Below are 15,637 nucleotides of genomic sequence, written 5' to 3'. Positions count from 1 at the left end.
AAAAGACAAAAAGACAAAAATAAATAAATAAATAAATGCTTTCTTCTATGGAGTGAGGCATGAATCTAATTTTTCGTTACTTTTGTTAGATAACAAAATTCATTTTCTAGTTGTTTCTGAAGCTTCTTCTGAGGTACTCCGCTATTCTTCACACGCGGACTTAGGTATCTGTATCTCTGCCAGCTGCCTTCTGAAATGCACCCCAAGCAGAGCTTTCTGGAGACCAGGAACAGGGTTTGCTGGGCAGAAGCAAAACAGCCCACAGTTCACCTACCGATGATTCAGTGCCTGAACTAAATCTCTACTCTCCCTGAAGCAGGAGCCAGGATCCCAGGGAGTTTCCCATACGCCACTTGCCCCCAGTTTCTTCTCACTGGACCTCAACTAGAGCTCCAAGTGTGGAGCACCCCCCCCCCGCTCCCCCCATGCTCCCACCAAGCCTGGAGGTTACCAGGCTGCACTTGGCCCACTTACCCATCGCGGGGGTCCACAGACGTGCACGGTCATCATTTCAGCCCAGAAGGAATATGAGACGAACAGCCCCCTGAACTCAAGAGGATGTATGCCCCATTGTATCTGAACCCCACATGGCTGCATCTTTGTTCTCCAAGCCCAGGTCTCCACACAAAAGTGTTGCCCCTGACAGCTCAGCGTGTGTGCCCCACATGACACTCCCCAGCACTGACCAGTTCTGCCCCACGTGAAACAGCCGTGATTCTGGAGTCGGGGCAAAGCCACCAACACAAGGCAGCCTCAGCTACTACAAGTCAGGCACGAAAAACAAGGTAGCCATCAAAGGCAACACAACCCAGAGACATGGGGGTAGAAAATAATTTCTTTGCCTGTAGGGAGCGTCTCTCTGCAGGCACAGGCAGGAGGCTCCACAATGTTCAAGATTTGTGCACAACAAACTCAAAGCAGTCACTGTAGACTGTTTGTGTGTGCAACCACGACTGTGGCCCTGCTCATGTCCCCACATTCTAAGAGGTTCTGGGTTTACAGGACACGATTTCATGATAAATAAGATAAATACTCTTGTGTCTTTCTTAAAAACAGCTTTGATGAATAGACTATAAAATGATGACATGAATAATAAGTAACCAATACTGTTATCATCCCAATTATGAGATTACGAAACCAGTTAGCATGTGGAACAGCAACAACTCAAACAAGGCTTTTCTGCTTTTCCAGACGACCTTCCCCAGCACTCAGGCTCATGTAGCGCTTGCTCCCTCCGTCAGCCTGTCTGTTCACTGTTAATGGATCTAAGCAACTCGGGCTATGTGGTGGCGCTGCTCCCTGTAAAGCCTCCCTGTTTCCTCCAGGGAGCCCCATGCCTCTTCCACAACACACAACCCCACCACTATATGGCCACTGGAACTTCCCCTATAGTTGTCACCGCTCCTTTTCCACTTGGAAACTGCCCACTTCAGTAACAATGGAACCACAAATAATAACTGGAAAATCACCAGTGCGAACAAAATGGCTTTTGAATTAAATCATACAAACCAAAGAAAATGCTGAAGGTGACAATCCTAGCATGATCCCTACTGGCTACTGCACAGCTGTGCTTATATTTTTATACCACCCATTTAATCAGGCTTATCAGTTATCATAATTCCCAATATCACAATCACCCTGGTTCCACTCACACATCGCTTCCTCAGCTAAAAGCCTCTACCTGAGAGAAATACACAGGCCAGAGCTGCGCTGGACACCCAGAAACCCCAGGTGAGAGCAATACCCGCCCTGCCCGCTTACCGCTTGCCTCGGGGGTAATGTCGCACATACTCGCCAACGTCGTGAGCAGCGACAGCTAAGACTTGCGGGTCATCCGACACCTCCAGGAGTTTTGTCAAAATTCTGAAATAAATTTAAACGAAGAGAGATTGATTTCTGATTCCTCTGGAGAGCACGGCAGACCAAGGTACAATGCCAATATCTTCCTGAAAACAGACATTTATGAATAGAACCGTACTTTCTGCAGGTTGCACTACGACACACCATACACTACACAGAATTTATCGCATGTTAAGTTAGCAGCTTTCAAACCGTGGTGCATCCCTAACAGGTCACTTTCAGATTCCCACGTCGATTCCCACAACAGCAGGGGCTCCGTCAACTGTGCTCCCAAGAAAGACAACCAGAAGGTGAGCGAATGTGATTTTCATGTGTTTTAACGACTCCCTGTGGATCCTCCGCAGCCCTCTTGTGAGTAGCAGTAACAAAGCCCCCTCACTGTGGCCGAGATGGAGCCAAGTGCCCCCATCCCTCCAGCGAGTCCTCGGGAGGGAAGCCCCGTCAGCTGCGAAAGGACGGCCCCTCCCAAGGGCAGGTGGAGATCATTCAAGGAAGAGAAAACGATGTTACTGAAGCTGCTCAGGGGCACAGACATGGATAGAAAACTCAACTCATTCTACAAACAGAGCATAACTGTGATACCCACGCGGGATGCATGGTGTTTTTAACTGGCTAGGCAGAAAACGAACGTGAAAAAATGCCCTCTAACAGGCCAGAAACCGCCCCTGGCTTCACAGGGTCACATGAATACCTTACAGAATTACATTTAGTTGTCTGTTTACATCCAAACTAGTCATTACAAAATCTATCCTTACAATCTTTACTAGAAAGCAACTTGAATCACAACTAGCTTTGTTTTGCTCATTGCATTAAAGCAAATGCTTAATGTGACAAAACTGCACTTCGTTCAATGTCTGTAGGTGTGTGTCTGGAAGCTTCCTACCTTAGTTTCTGGAGCACATTTATGCTCAAGCTTTCCCTGCCTTTTCTAGCACCACTGCAGCCCGTCAACAAGCTAAACTCTATAAACAGCAATGAGTGCTGATAAGGAATCATTTCAGTAGGAAATAATTACACCTATTTTCTGAATACTGTGATACTCAAATGTGGTAGAGGGAAAAATGAACTAATATCACATAATGGCTAAGTTTGGAATTACCTGGAAAACAGGTCAGAGCCTGACAGAAGTGCAGAGATAAAAAGCCAGTATGCGCTATGCTTGTTTAATAGCAGAATAAAAGAGAGAAGAAGAAAAGGTTCTATCTGTATCTATTTTGTCAGCTGGTTTAAAGGGCAGCACTAGCAGCCCCTTCCAAAAATCCCCATGGAGATAATTAATAGGAATAAAACTAAAAACAATGACTTCAAATTTCTTCTTACATAAGCATAAAGTACCACAGGCCAATGTTTCTGGTTATTCCAAAAAATCACAGGGGCCATAGGGAGGTCAGGGGAGTAACAAGAAGGAGCCATAAACATTGAAACCTAATGTCAGAAACAGAGCACTTCAAAGGCTCTTGAAGTGTATCTTAATAAAAATATACGTAAGTCCTTGGCAATAACTTGTAAAAGCTCCCTCCATCGTATTCAAGTTTTCCAAAAACTACATTTTTCAAAAAACATTGTTTTACCTCATTTTGTTGTTAAAAACGCAGAGTGGAAAACAATGCTGAAAAGATAAGCCACTCTTTCCCTTACTTATTCTCCATCAGTCCTACCAGTAAATTTTTGTAAAATAAAGTCGAAGCAACAGAAATAGATCTCCCTAAAAATGACTGTTGAACACTTATGTATTCCTCCTCTTCTCCTTCTACAAGCATCTTATTTAAAGGACAGTAAAAGGGAATTCCCATCATGGCTCAGTGGTTAACAAATCCGAATGGGAACCATGGGGTTGCAGGTTCAATCCCTGGCCTTGCTCAGTGGGTTGGGGATCCAGCGTCGCCATGGGCTGTGGTGTAGGTCGCAGACACAGCTCAGATCCCACATTGCTGTGGCTGTGGTGTAGGCCAGCAGCTACAGCTCCAATGAGACCCCTAGCCTGGGAACCTCCATATGACGCAGGTACAGCCCTAGAAAAGACAAAATGAATGAATAAATAAAGGACAGTAAAAGGATTTTTCTCTTTTTAAAACATATACCTGTAAGAAAAAAACAATGTGTCAAACAATGGTAACAAAATAACAAAGGAACAAACACTAATGACTTAAGAAAAATAGCAAGCTGAAGGTGAAGGTGAGGCTGAGCAGCAACCTGATCTGTAACATGGAACTGTCTCTTACCAGTATTTCTACAGCCAGACTCAAACTGTGCTGTCCAATATGACAGCCACTACCCACATTGCTATTTAAAGTTAGGTTGACTGGAATTAAATTAAAATTTAGTCTCTCGGTCACATCAGCAAGAAACATTTCAGCCACTGACTACAGTACTGAAGAGCATTATTTCTATCATTAAAAAAAAAGTTCTATTGGAGTTCCCATTGCGGCTCAGTGGGTTAAGAACCTGACTAGTATCCATGAGGATGTGGGTTCAATCCCTGACCTTGCTCAGAGGGTTAAGGATCCATCATTGCTGAAAGCTGTGGTGTAGGTCACAGACACAGCTGAATCTTGCAATACAGTGGCTGTGGTGTAGGCCAGTGGCTGTGGCTCAGATTTGACCCCTAGCCTGGGACCCTCCATATGCTGCAGGTGTGACCCTAAAAAAAGACCCCAAAGAAAAGTTCTATTGCAGCTGAAAGAGAAAACAAAAAAAAATTTTAATGGCACATGGAAACAACCCAAATGTCCATTGACAGATGACTGGATTAGAAAGATGAGGTATATATACACAATGAAATACTACTCAGCCATAAAAAAGAACAAAATAATGCCATTTGCAGCAACACGGAAGGAACTAGAGGCTCTCATACTGAGTAAAGTAAGTCAGAGAGAGAAAGACAAATACCATATGATATCATATATCTGGAATCTAATATACGGCAAAAAAGGAACTTTCCACAGAAAAGAAATTCATGGACTTGGAGAACAGACTTGTCGTTGCCAAGGGGGAGGGAGTGGGATGGATTGGGAGCTTGGGGTTAATAGATGCAAACTACTGCCTTTGGAATGGATTAGCAATGAGATCCTGCTGTGTAGCAATGAGATTCTGCAGTGTAGCACTGGGAACTATGTTTAGTCACTTACGATGGAGCATGATAATGTGAGAAAAAAAAAATGTATACATGTATGTGTAACTGGGTCACCATGCTGTATAGTAGAAAAAAAGACTAAGGATGGAACAGAATAAAGAATTCAGTAGGACATTTCTACAGCAGAGATTCTAGGCACGGTAATTAGGCAAAAAGGGAAAAAAATGGTATCCAGACTGGAAAATCAGAAGTAAAACTATCTCTATTCAGATAACATGATCTTGTATATAGAAAATGGAAAATTCACACACACAAAAAAAAAACAAAAAAAACCTATCAGAACTAATAAAAATAGTTCAGAATAACTACAGAATATAGGAGCAATATACAAAAACCGAAGGTATTTCTATAAACTTAAACAACTGAAAACTAAGAAAACAATTCCATTTATAACCGTATGAAAAGAAAAAACTTTTTAATAAATTTGGCAAAAAATGTAAAACTTAGACTCTGAAAACTACAAAACACTGTTTCAAAGAAATTAAATATGATCTAATAAAGGGTAAAGTATCCCATGTTCATGCATCTGAACAATAAACGTTGTTAAGATGCAATACTCCCCAAATTGATTTACAGCTTCGACACAATCCCTAATAGAATTCCAACTGGCTTCTTTGTAGAATTTAATAAAGTGATTCTAAAATTCATATGAAATGGCAAGGGATCCAGAATAGCCAAAACCATCTTGAAAAAGAAAAAACAGACTTCCAGTTTCCAGTTCAACATGTAAAGAGCTTGGAAGTTATCACAAGGAGAAACTACTGAACAAATTGAAAATCAACACCTCTTCTTAGATCCAAAAGAGAATAAGGTCCCAGGGAAAACCACTGCCCCAGAAGCTAGAGAGAAGGACAACACAGAGATGCAGAACTAGGTGCAGGCAGAGAGAGGATGGGAGAACCACAGGTAGAGCACAAGGACTTGTTAGAGCAGTGAAACTATTCTGCACGATACCATAAAAGAGAAGGAACTGCACCACACAACGCTGTGAACCCTAATAAAAACTATGGACTTTAGTTTAAATAATATATAAATATTGGTTCATAAACATACCACACTTAGGCAAAATGCTAAAAATAGGGGAAATTATGCTGGTGGGGGAAGGCACAGGAGGGTATATCAGTACTCTCTGTGCTTCTGCTTCAATTTTTCTGTAAACCTGAAATTATTCTAAAAATTAAAGTCTACCAATTTTAACAGTTACAGTAAGATATTGATATATATTCTCGTGTCGCTTATAACAGCAACATCTGGCCACAGTATTAAATATCCATCAACCAGAGACTAAGGTACACCTCGCCCAAAAGAAAAAAGAAAGCTGAAGACACACGTTCGGAGTTCAAAACACACTCTGAAGTCAGAGTCGTCAAGGCTGTGTGGTCCTGGGGTCAGGACAGTCATACAGATCAACAGAACAGGATTGAGAGACCAGAAATAAGCCCATGTGTCTAGAGTCAAATGACTTTCATTAAGAATACCAAGGAGTTCCTGCTGTGGCACAGTGTGTTAAGAGCCTGACTGCAGCAGTTTGGCTGTGGAGGTGCAGGTTCAAATTTCCCTGGCACGTTAAAAGGATCCACACTGCCACAGCTGCACTTCGGATTCAATCTCTGGCCCAGGAACTTCCAGATGCCATTAATGTGTGTGGCCATTAAAAAAAAAAAAAAAAAAAAAAGAATACAAGCGCCCTTAATGAGTAAAGAATAGTCTTTTCAACAAACGCTGAAGTCTACTGGGACACTGCATGACCCATGCCGAAGAATGAACAGTGACCCTTACCTCACATCAGAAATGAACTCACAGTGGATCAAACCTAAAAGGAGGTGCTAAAGCTACAAAAAAACTTTAGGGAACACACAGGAATACATCTTCATAACCTTGGATTTTGCCATGGATTCTTAGGAATGACACCAAAAGCAAAGGGAACCAAAGAAAAAATAAATTAGACTTCCTCAAAATTTTTAAATGTTTGTGCTTCAGAGGACATGATCAAAAAGGTGAGAAGATAACCTGGGAGATAATATTTGCAAATCATATTATCTGATCAGGGACTTATATCCAAAATATATAAAGAATTCTTTCACTAAACAATAAAAAGACAACTCACTTAAAAAATGAACTAAGAATCTGCATAGACATTTCTCCAAAGATATAAAGCGGCCAATAAGCACATGCAAAGGTGCCTGACTCATCAGCCATCAAGGAAATACAAAGCAAAACCACAAAGCTACATCACTTCACACTCACAAAGATGGCTAGAATGAAAAAGTCAGACAGTGCTGACACAGATGTGGAGAAATTAGAACCCTCTTACACAGCTGGAGGGAATATAAAATTGCGCAGCCACTTTGGAAAAGCCTAGCAGTTTCTCAAATGGTTAAACACAGTTACCATGGGACTCAGCAATTCTACTCCTAGATATTATCTACCCCAGCAAAAGAAACATATGTCCACATAAGACTTTAGACACAAATGCTTATTACCAACATTTTCCATAATAACCCAAATGCCCATCAACTAATGAGCAGATAAAGTGTAATATATCCATATAATAAAATAATACATGACTGAAAAAAGGAAAATACTAATAAATGCTGCAACATGAATGAACCTTGAACTCATTATGGTAAATGAAAGAAGCCAGTCACAAAAGGACAAATGTTATATGATTCCACTTACAAGAAATTATCCTCGTAAGCAAATCCATTGAGACAGGTTGCTTAGGGATGGGCAGATGGGTGGACAGAGAAGTGATGGCCAAAGGATATGGGGTTTCCTTGTGAAGTGATGAAAAGGCCCTACAATTGTCTGTGTTGATGATTACAAATCTTTGTGAAGGTACTAAAACCCACTGATTGTAAATTTTAAGTGAGTAAATTATGTGGAATGTGATTTATATCTCTACTAAAAAAGAAAGAAAGACACTTACACATTTTAGGTCATCTTATATAACAAAGGAAGCCCTGCAAAGCAGGGGGGGGGAATGTCATTTTCAATATATGGTGTTAATTCAATTCGATATCTATGTAATGAAAAAAAAATCCTGACCTACTTGTTACCTTACCCTAAAATCATGTCTACACAGAGTGGAAATCTAGATGTGGGATGTTAAACAATAAAGTTTCTATCGGGTAAGAGAGAAGCCTATCTTCATGATCTTGGGCAAGCAGAAACTTCTTAACCAGACACAAGAAAGCAACAGCTATAAAGTAGAAGATGGGTAAACTGAGCTACATTAAAATTAAAGAGTAAAACAGCATGTGACACAGAAGAATAGTTGTGATGAATATATATGACAAAAAGAATACATATACAACTCCCACATACACATACAGAACTATATATATGTGTGTATACATATATACACACACACACATATATACCTATATATACCTATAGAACTCCAATATATAGAATACATATAGAACTCCTATAAAATGGGAAGAAAAAAAAAACTTGAACAAGCACTTCTCCCAGAAAAAAACCAAAATGGCCAATAAGCATATGAAAGATATTCAACGACATTAGTACGCAAGAAAATACAAATTGAGGAGTTCCTGTTGTGGCTCAGTGGTTAATGAACCCAACTAGCATCCATGAGGATGCAGTTTCGATCCCTGGCCTTGCTCAGTGGGTTAAGGATCTGACATTGCAGTGAGCTGTGGTGTGGGCCACAGGAGTGGCTCGGATCCCACATTGCTATGGCTGTGGTGTAGGCCAGCGGCTACAGCTCCGATTGGACCCCTAGCCTGGGGACCTCCATACTGCAGGTGCAGCCCTAAAAAAAAGACAAAAAAAAAAAAAGAAGAAGAAGAGAAAATACAAATTGAAACCACGGAAAATCTAAAATTTTTAAGAGTGACAAAAACGTGTTCTTGAGTGTGCTGATAATGGGTTTTTACAGTGTAAACTGGAATTTAAAACTTACTTCAAGAGCTCATAGTTTTTCTCATTCAGCCTCACAGCATTTTCTCTCCAAAACTTCTCAGATTTGTGCACAGGACTCCATTCCAATCTTCCAGATTTAAGTTCTGAACTATACTCATCAAATGAGCTATAAAAATGTTTAAAAATTCAAAGTTTATAAGAATCCAAGAGATAGTCCAAAATTTTAAAAAACAAAACATCTTAACTGATGGTTTAACTGCAAAGACTGATGATCTTTTGTACGTTCACAAATTACCTCTAAACAGTGTAAACAGCTTAAATAATCTTCAATAAATCATGTGAAGTTTATTTAGGATAATAAGGTCCTGTCAAATCTGAATGTTCATCGTGAGACATTAAAAGGAGCACCTGCTTTCAAAATCCTTACACTAATATATACATAAATGTGCATCACTAAAATTCTAATAATATAGCATTGTTTTTACCATGCCACTTAAAATATTGTTATTTGCCAGACCACTAGACACATTAATGTAAACTTATGTAAAAGTATATTTCTTTAACACAAAATAGAACAGTATATTCTATTATAATATAAAAATCATAAACTATGATACCACGCTACAAAAATAAAAACACATATATCAGTACAATATTTTTAAATATGATTACCAACAATGTTGGGGTAATTCATTATTTGAATTCATTATGAATAAATTAAAAACAAAAACCTCTGTACCTGTAACAAACTACAATGTACTTCAATTCAAAAATTATTCACTATTGGAGTTCCCGTCGTGGTGCAGTGGTTAACGAATCCGACTAGGAACCATGAGGTCACGGGTTTGATCCCTGGCCTTGCTCAGTGGGTTAAGGATCTGGCGTTGCCATGAGCTATGGTGTAGGTCACAGATGCGGCTTGGATCCTGTGCTGCTGTGGCTGTGGTGTAGGCCGGCGGCTACACCTCCAATTAGAGCCTTAGCCTGGGAACCTCCATATGCCGCACGAGCAGCCCTAGAAAAGGCAAAAAGACAACAACAACAAAAAAATTATTTGCTATATATCGAATAACAATTACACAAAGCTTCATAATACAAAAGTGTTCTAATGTAGTTAGCCAGTGGACAAACATAGTGACAGGACAGGCTTCTACTTTCTTCCAAGTAAAATTTTTAAAAAGAAGTCGCCATTTAAATATTGATTGGTCATTCAGTATAACAAGGATTCACTGACTAAGTTGATCAGAGTATCCTGTTAAAGTAGTGATTTACTTTAATGTAAGGCTAGTCAGCATAAGTTAACTAATATTGTTCAACATGAATATCCTAATAGAGACAAATCTATTTCAACTGCACCTAGCACCTTATTAGTTTTATATAAATAGTAATATTTTTCAAATTACCAAATTCAAAACATGAAAAAATCGGTAAGTAATAACAACTGGCTAACATGGATTAAATAATTAGAAAGTTATCGCTAATCCTATTTATTTTTAAAAAGGCCCTGGGAGTTTCCTGGTGGCCTATGGTTAAAAATATGCCATTGTCACTGCTGTGGTGCAGGTTCAATCCCTGGCCTGGTCACAGCAGTGACAAGGGCATATTTTTAACCACAGGGAACTTCCACATGCTGTGGGTACAACCGATAAATAAATAAATACATAAATAAAAGGGTCTCAAGTCATTAGTACAGAAGAACTAATGATAGATTTTTTTAAATAAACATCATAAAACATAATCTGTACAAAGTGCAAGTGTACTACTGACCTATTGTATTACAATCATCACACTCACATTTGAAATTATAGGAAAGGACAAAACTCATTTGCCTTCCTCCACAAAACTCATACAAACTACAGATAAGGGTGACACCTCCCATCTCTAAAAAAGCTTCTAGGCCTTTCGATTATGGGCTGCACTGAATCACATAATAAATACATCTCTGGAACACAGGCTATACTGAAGGCATTTGCCAGACACCTCAGAGCAAACCCTACACGGTTAGAACTTTTATCACTATTTCACCAAAAGGAAATAGTGAGACTTTTTTTTTTTTTCTTTTTATGCCTGCACCTGCAGCATATGGAAGTTCCCAGGCTAGGGGTTGAATCGGAGCTACAGCTGCTGGCCTGCACCACAGCCACAGCAACGCCAGATCTGGGCCATGTCTGCAACCTACACCACAGGTCAAGGCAATGCCGGATCCTTAACGCAGTGAGCAAAGCCAAGGATCGAACCCACATCCTTATGGATACTAGTTGGGTTCATTACCACTGAGCTACGATGGGAACTCCCAGAAAACTGAGCCTTTAAAACATTAAGAAGCTTGTCCAAGGCCACACGTGGAGGAAATAGCCAAACAATTCCCACTAGAGTGAGCCTAGCTCCCAAACCCAATCCATCCAAAAGAGAACAAGATCTGGGAGAACACACAGAGCCCCATTTGTGTGTGTCTGTGTGTGTCGGTGGGTGTGTGCGTGTGTGCAAGTGCGTTCAGAGGGGTGGGAGGTTTTTGGGAAGTAAACACAAGAAACCAGGGGGTGGGGGGGTGCAAGGAAGGAGTGGGGAAGACAGGGTAGCCTGGAGTCGCTTCTGCACTGCCAAAGGGATTGTCTTCTTTACTGTATGTACGTCATTTGCATAATTTTAAATATGAAAAATAAAGCCAACAGAAACTTCAAAGAAGCAGGAAAAAAAATACTCTTTCCAAATATGAGCAAATCTCCTCCACTGATTAATGACTCCTGCCTAAAAATATTTTAAAATAGGGGGAGACCCTCAAAGGCATCCATAACCTACGTAGAACGGGGGGTCGGATTTCAGACAACACTGAACGGGGGGTGGGGGGGCTCCCCTCAAAAGAGAAACACCACACAGCTCTAGCCAACTGTTGCCATGGTGATGAGCCAATTTTTCCATATCCCCTAATTGTTAATAGAAGATAGAATGTTTCAGTACAATCCTTTGAGTGTATAGTTAGTAACAAATTTAGATTTCCTTAAAACATGAGGCAAGGCAAACAAGGCCCACTGTACGCAGTCTATGAGAACTATAAAGAACACCTTACCTAAGATCCTGGACACTCTCACCAAGTTTTTCCAAAAGAAACTTTATATCCTCACTGATATCTTCATCGTCATACTTCTGCTGCTCCAAGTTCTCCAGCTGTTTGAGGACTTTGCACTGAATCAGAGCCAAGGCATACTCCTGGCGAGTTTCTCTTTCAGTTGATTTTTCTAAGAAGTTCTGGGTTAGACAAAGACACGATGAGGAATGAGGTAACTTGTTCTGTGATGTTCTCGGCACCTGCTTTCACTCCCTCTCCCCTCCTAGTCCCGGGTTAACTACCATCTGTAAGTGGAGGCCTGTGTCGCAAATCCTTACTTCTTCCCGAGCATCGGCTCCATATCAGAAGCGGCCTGCTGATTCCTTGCTTACTAGTCCACTAGGCATTTTACTGAGCCAGACAAGCCTCAAAACACTGAGCACACTTACAACCACAATCCCTCTCACAGCCCTGCTCCTGAGCACACCACGTGAATGCCCCTCTAGCTGGCCAGAGAGGGCACTTAGGATGCTATGAAAGGCTGTTTCTGCAAATCTCTAATTCCTACTCAGTGACCCCTTTCCCCTCCAAGCAACCTGAAAGTGCACAAAGGAGAGAGAGCAATTAAAAAAACTCTTTTGCTTCAAAAATTATCAGGAAAAAAAATAAGTAAAAATAAAAAACCCAATTATCAGAAAAGTTGTGTGACATTCGAGCAAAGTCCTTAGTTTTCTTCTGTGATTTCTGTTTTTAACAGTACTTATGAAAAGAGCAAAAGAGGGAGTGCCTGTTGCGGCACAGCAGAAACAAAGCCGACTAGTATTCATGAGGATGTGGGTTCAATCCCTGGCCTCACTATGTGAGTTAGGGAACCAGTGTTGCTGTAAGCTGTGGTGTAGGTCGCAGATGCAGCTCAGATCCTATGTTGCTGTGGCCGTGGCATAGGCCAGCAGCTGTAGCTCTGACTGGACCCCTAGCCTGGGAACCTCCATATGCCGTGGGTGCAGCCCTAAAAAGACAAAAAAAAAAAAAAAAGATCCAAAGAATCTAAGTATTTCTAAAGATAAACTGTTCACTCAATTAACTAGTATTTATGAGCAGTGCTCAGAATGCTCACACTCGGGTCCAGAACAAGAACAATGAAGGTCTCAAGAAAGCCACCCTCACGAAGCTGGTGAGAAAGGCCCGTCAATGCCCCCACCTCAACAAATCCTGGAATATTTAGAATAAGAATTCCATGGAGTTCCCGTTGTGGCGCAGTGGTTAACGAATCCAACTAGGAACCATGAGGTTGCGGGTTCGGTCCCTGCCCTTGCTCAGTGGGTTAACGATCCGGCGTTGCCGTGAGCTGTGGTGTAGGTTGCAGACGTGGCTTGGATCCCACGTTGCTGTGGCTCTGGCGTAGACTGGCGGCTACAGCTCTGATTAGACCCCTAGCCTGGGAACCTCCATATGCCGCAGGAGCGGCCCAAGAAATGGCAAAAAGACAAAAAAAAAAAAAAAATTCCAAGTCATTTCTTTACTTTTGCAAGAAGTTATATTTCTTATAATTCCACTAAATAAATGCATAAAGACACTTAGCATATGGAAATTAGTGAGATCAATCTCTACTGAAATTCCAGTGACATTTTCCACAGAAATAAAAAAGCAATCCTAATGTTTGCACAGAAATACAAAAGAGCCCAAATATCCAAAGCAATCTTGAGAAAGAAGAACAAAGCTGGAGACATCACACTTCCTGGTTTCAAACTGAAGTACAAAGCTACAGTGATCAAAACAGCTTGGTAATGGCATAAGACAGACACAAAGACCAATGTAAAAGAACTGAGAGCACAGAAATAAGCCCACACATACATGGTTACCTAGTATTTGACAAGGGAGCCAAAAATCCCCAGTGGGGAAAGGACAGTCTCTTCAATAATGCCATTAGGGACACTTGATAACCACATACAGAAAAATGAAAGTGGATCCCTAACTTATACCAATCACAAAAACTATTAAAACTATCAAAATGGATAGACACTTAATCTTAAGACCTGAAACTGTCCCTGACTTAGCCAACATTTATATAAAATGAAACAAACCTCCAACACTCACATTCCTTTCAAATACACATGGTACAGTGTCACCATGTGGGACCATAAGATGAAGATAAAACAAATCTCTAATCTCAAAGAATTTGAACTGTACAGGACATGTTCTCTGACCATAATGGAATTCCATTAAAGACCTTAAACTACGCGAGCCCTGAATTCTGACATCTTCCTTGATGAAACTCCTCCCTTCACCCCTCTTTGTGAGATTTTCCTTAAAATTTTACTCAGTTTTTCTCTGTTACCTTTTCCAGTTACTTTTCTTACTGTAACTCCTCTGGTTTATCAAAGATATCAACTCTCTTCCTCTCATATGGTCCTTTGTTATTGTTATTTTCACTACATATCTGTCGAATGGAGAGTGACACTTCATATTTAAGATGCTATCATAACTAATGGTTCCAACTAAAACCTCAACCGAGTCAAGAGAATGAGTCAAGAAGAGCCTGATGGTGTTGTGAAATCACCTCTCCTCTCAACTTTCTAAGGGAACAGCACTTCCAAACCCAGTCATACCTGACTCTCCCCTTTCCTTCAACCCTGCGTCAACTCAATTGATAAGACCCATGTATTTTTCCCACAAAACATCATCTCTCTTTCTCATTATAAAAAATAAAAAGGTTATGAAAAATCCTTGAGAAAATGAATTTGCCAGAAGCAAATCTAGATAATGTGGTAGCAGCATACTCTTTAAAGATACTAAGCCTCAGTGGCATCTTCACCTTTACGAAATGAAAAGCACAAATATCACTCTGGCCTTTGTCCAAGTAACGGTGCAAAGCGGTCCTGACTTCCTGAGCACGAGGTGGACCAAAGCGACAATTCAGATCCTTCCTCCACCATGACCACCGTGAAATGCATGGTGAAGCAGTGCTTCTCCAACCATCTGAGGTGAAGACCAGTTCCGTTAGATTTTTAATTTCCAATTAGTCATGAACACATACTTTTAATACAAGACAATAAAAAAGAATTTTTAGAAAAGTCAATTTAAACGACATGAAAAACACAGGCTCAAATTTTATGTTATTAAATTTGACAGACATGCCAAGTTACTGTAAGTTGCTAAATGTTAACCCTCACTTTTCCATCGCAGGCTGCTAGCCTGTAGCTGACAGCATTGCCCTGACACGCAGACCACAGTGGGAGTGGCACTGTGTCACAGGATGCGCCCAGAGATTAAAAATGTCTCCGTCTTACCTGACCTCATCTAAACCTAGGATCTAATGAGCAAGAGAAGAAATTCCTGAAACAAGGATTGAGGGACAGACGTAGAAGTAAAACTCCTCCATGGCAAGACTTCTATGTGACAGCAGAGGGCAAACAGTCCCCACACACCCAAACCAGAGTCGGCCTCTGTCACAGGGTTATGACTGAAGTGCCTGCAGAGGAAGATGCAGGTCTGTACACATCTGTGTCTGTGTGTGCAAATGTGTGCGGGTGTGATCTAAACATCACGGTTAGCACAGCTAATGTAAAGCCAAATTCAATTTGGTGGTTATTTCTTCCTAAGCCTTTCTGCTGAAAACCATGCAGCTGTAAAATATAATTTATCTTATTATCTGACATATTATGTGGGCTCCTGACTAAGCAGAGCCAAAAAGAGAAATAAAAGTCACA

General features: G+C 40.7%; 1 protein-coding gene across 4 annotated transcripts in view; it reads right to left on the bottom strand.

Moving 5' to 3' along the window:
- The window catches only part of ATP6V1H (ATPase H+ transporting V1 subunit H), a 58,265-nt gene that overhangs the window by 11,804 nt on the left and 30,824 nt on the right, over positions 1 to 15,637 (bottom strand). For all 4 annotated transcript variants that reach the window (XM_005653063.3, XM_013993244.2, XM_013993240.2 and 1 more), the window contains 3 exons: positions 11,949 to 12,127; positions 8,922 to 9,047; positions 1,762 to 1,863 (listed from right to left, as the gene is read on the bottom strand). In XM_005653063.3, coding sequence (XP_005653120.2) covers positions 1,762 to 1,863; positions 8,922 to 9,047; positions 11,949 to 12,127 — 407 coding nt within the window. The remainder of the gene's footprint in view (positions 1 to 1,761; positions 1,864 to 8,921; positions 9,048 to 11,948; positions 12,128 to 15,637) is intronic.

Source organism: Sus scrofa, chromosome 4 (assembly GCF_000003025.6).
Source record: "Sus scrofa isolate TJ Tabasco breed Duroc chromosome 4, Sscrofa11.1, whole genome shotgun sequence".
Lineage (NCBI taxonomy): Eukaryota > Metazoa > Chordata > Mammalia > Artiodactyla > Suidae > Sus > Sus scrofa.
This window is presented reverse-complemented; position numbering and strand designations above follow the sequence as displayed.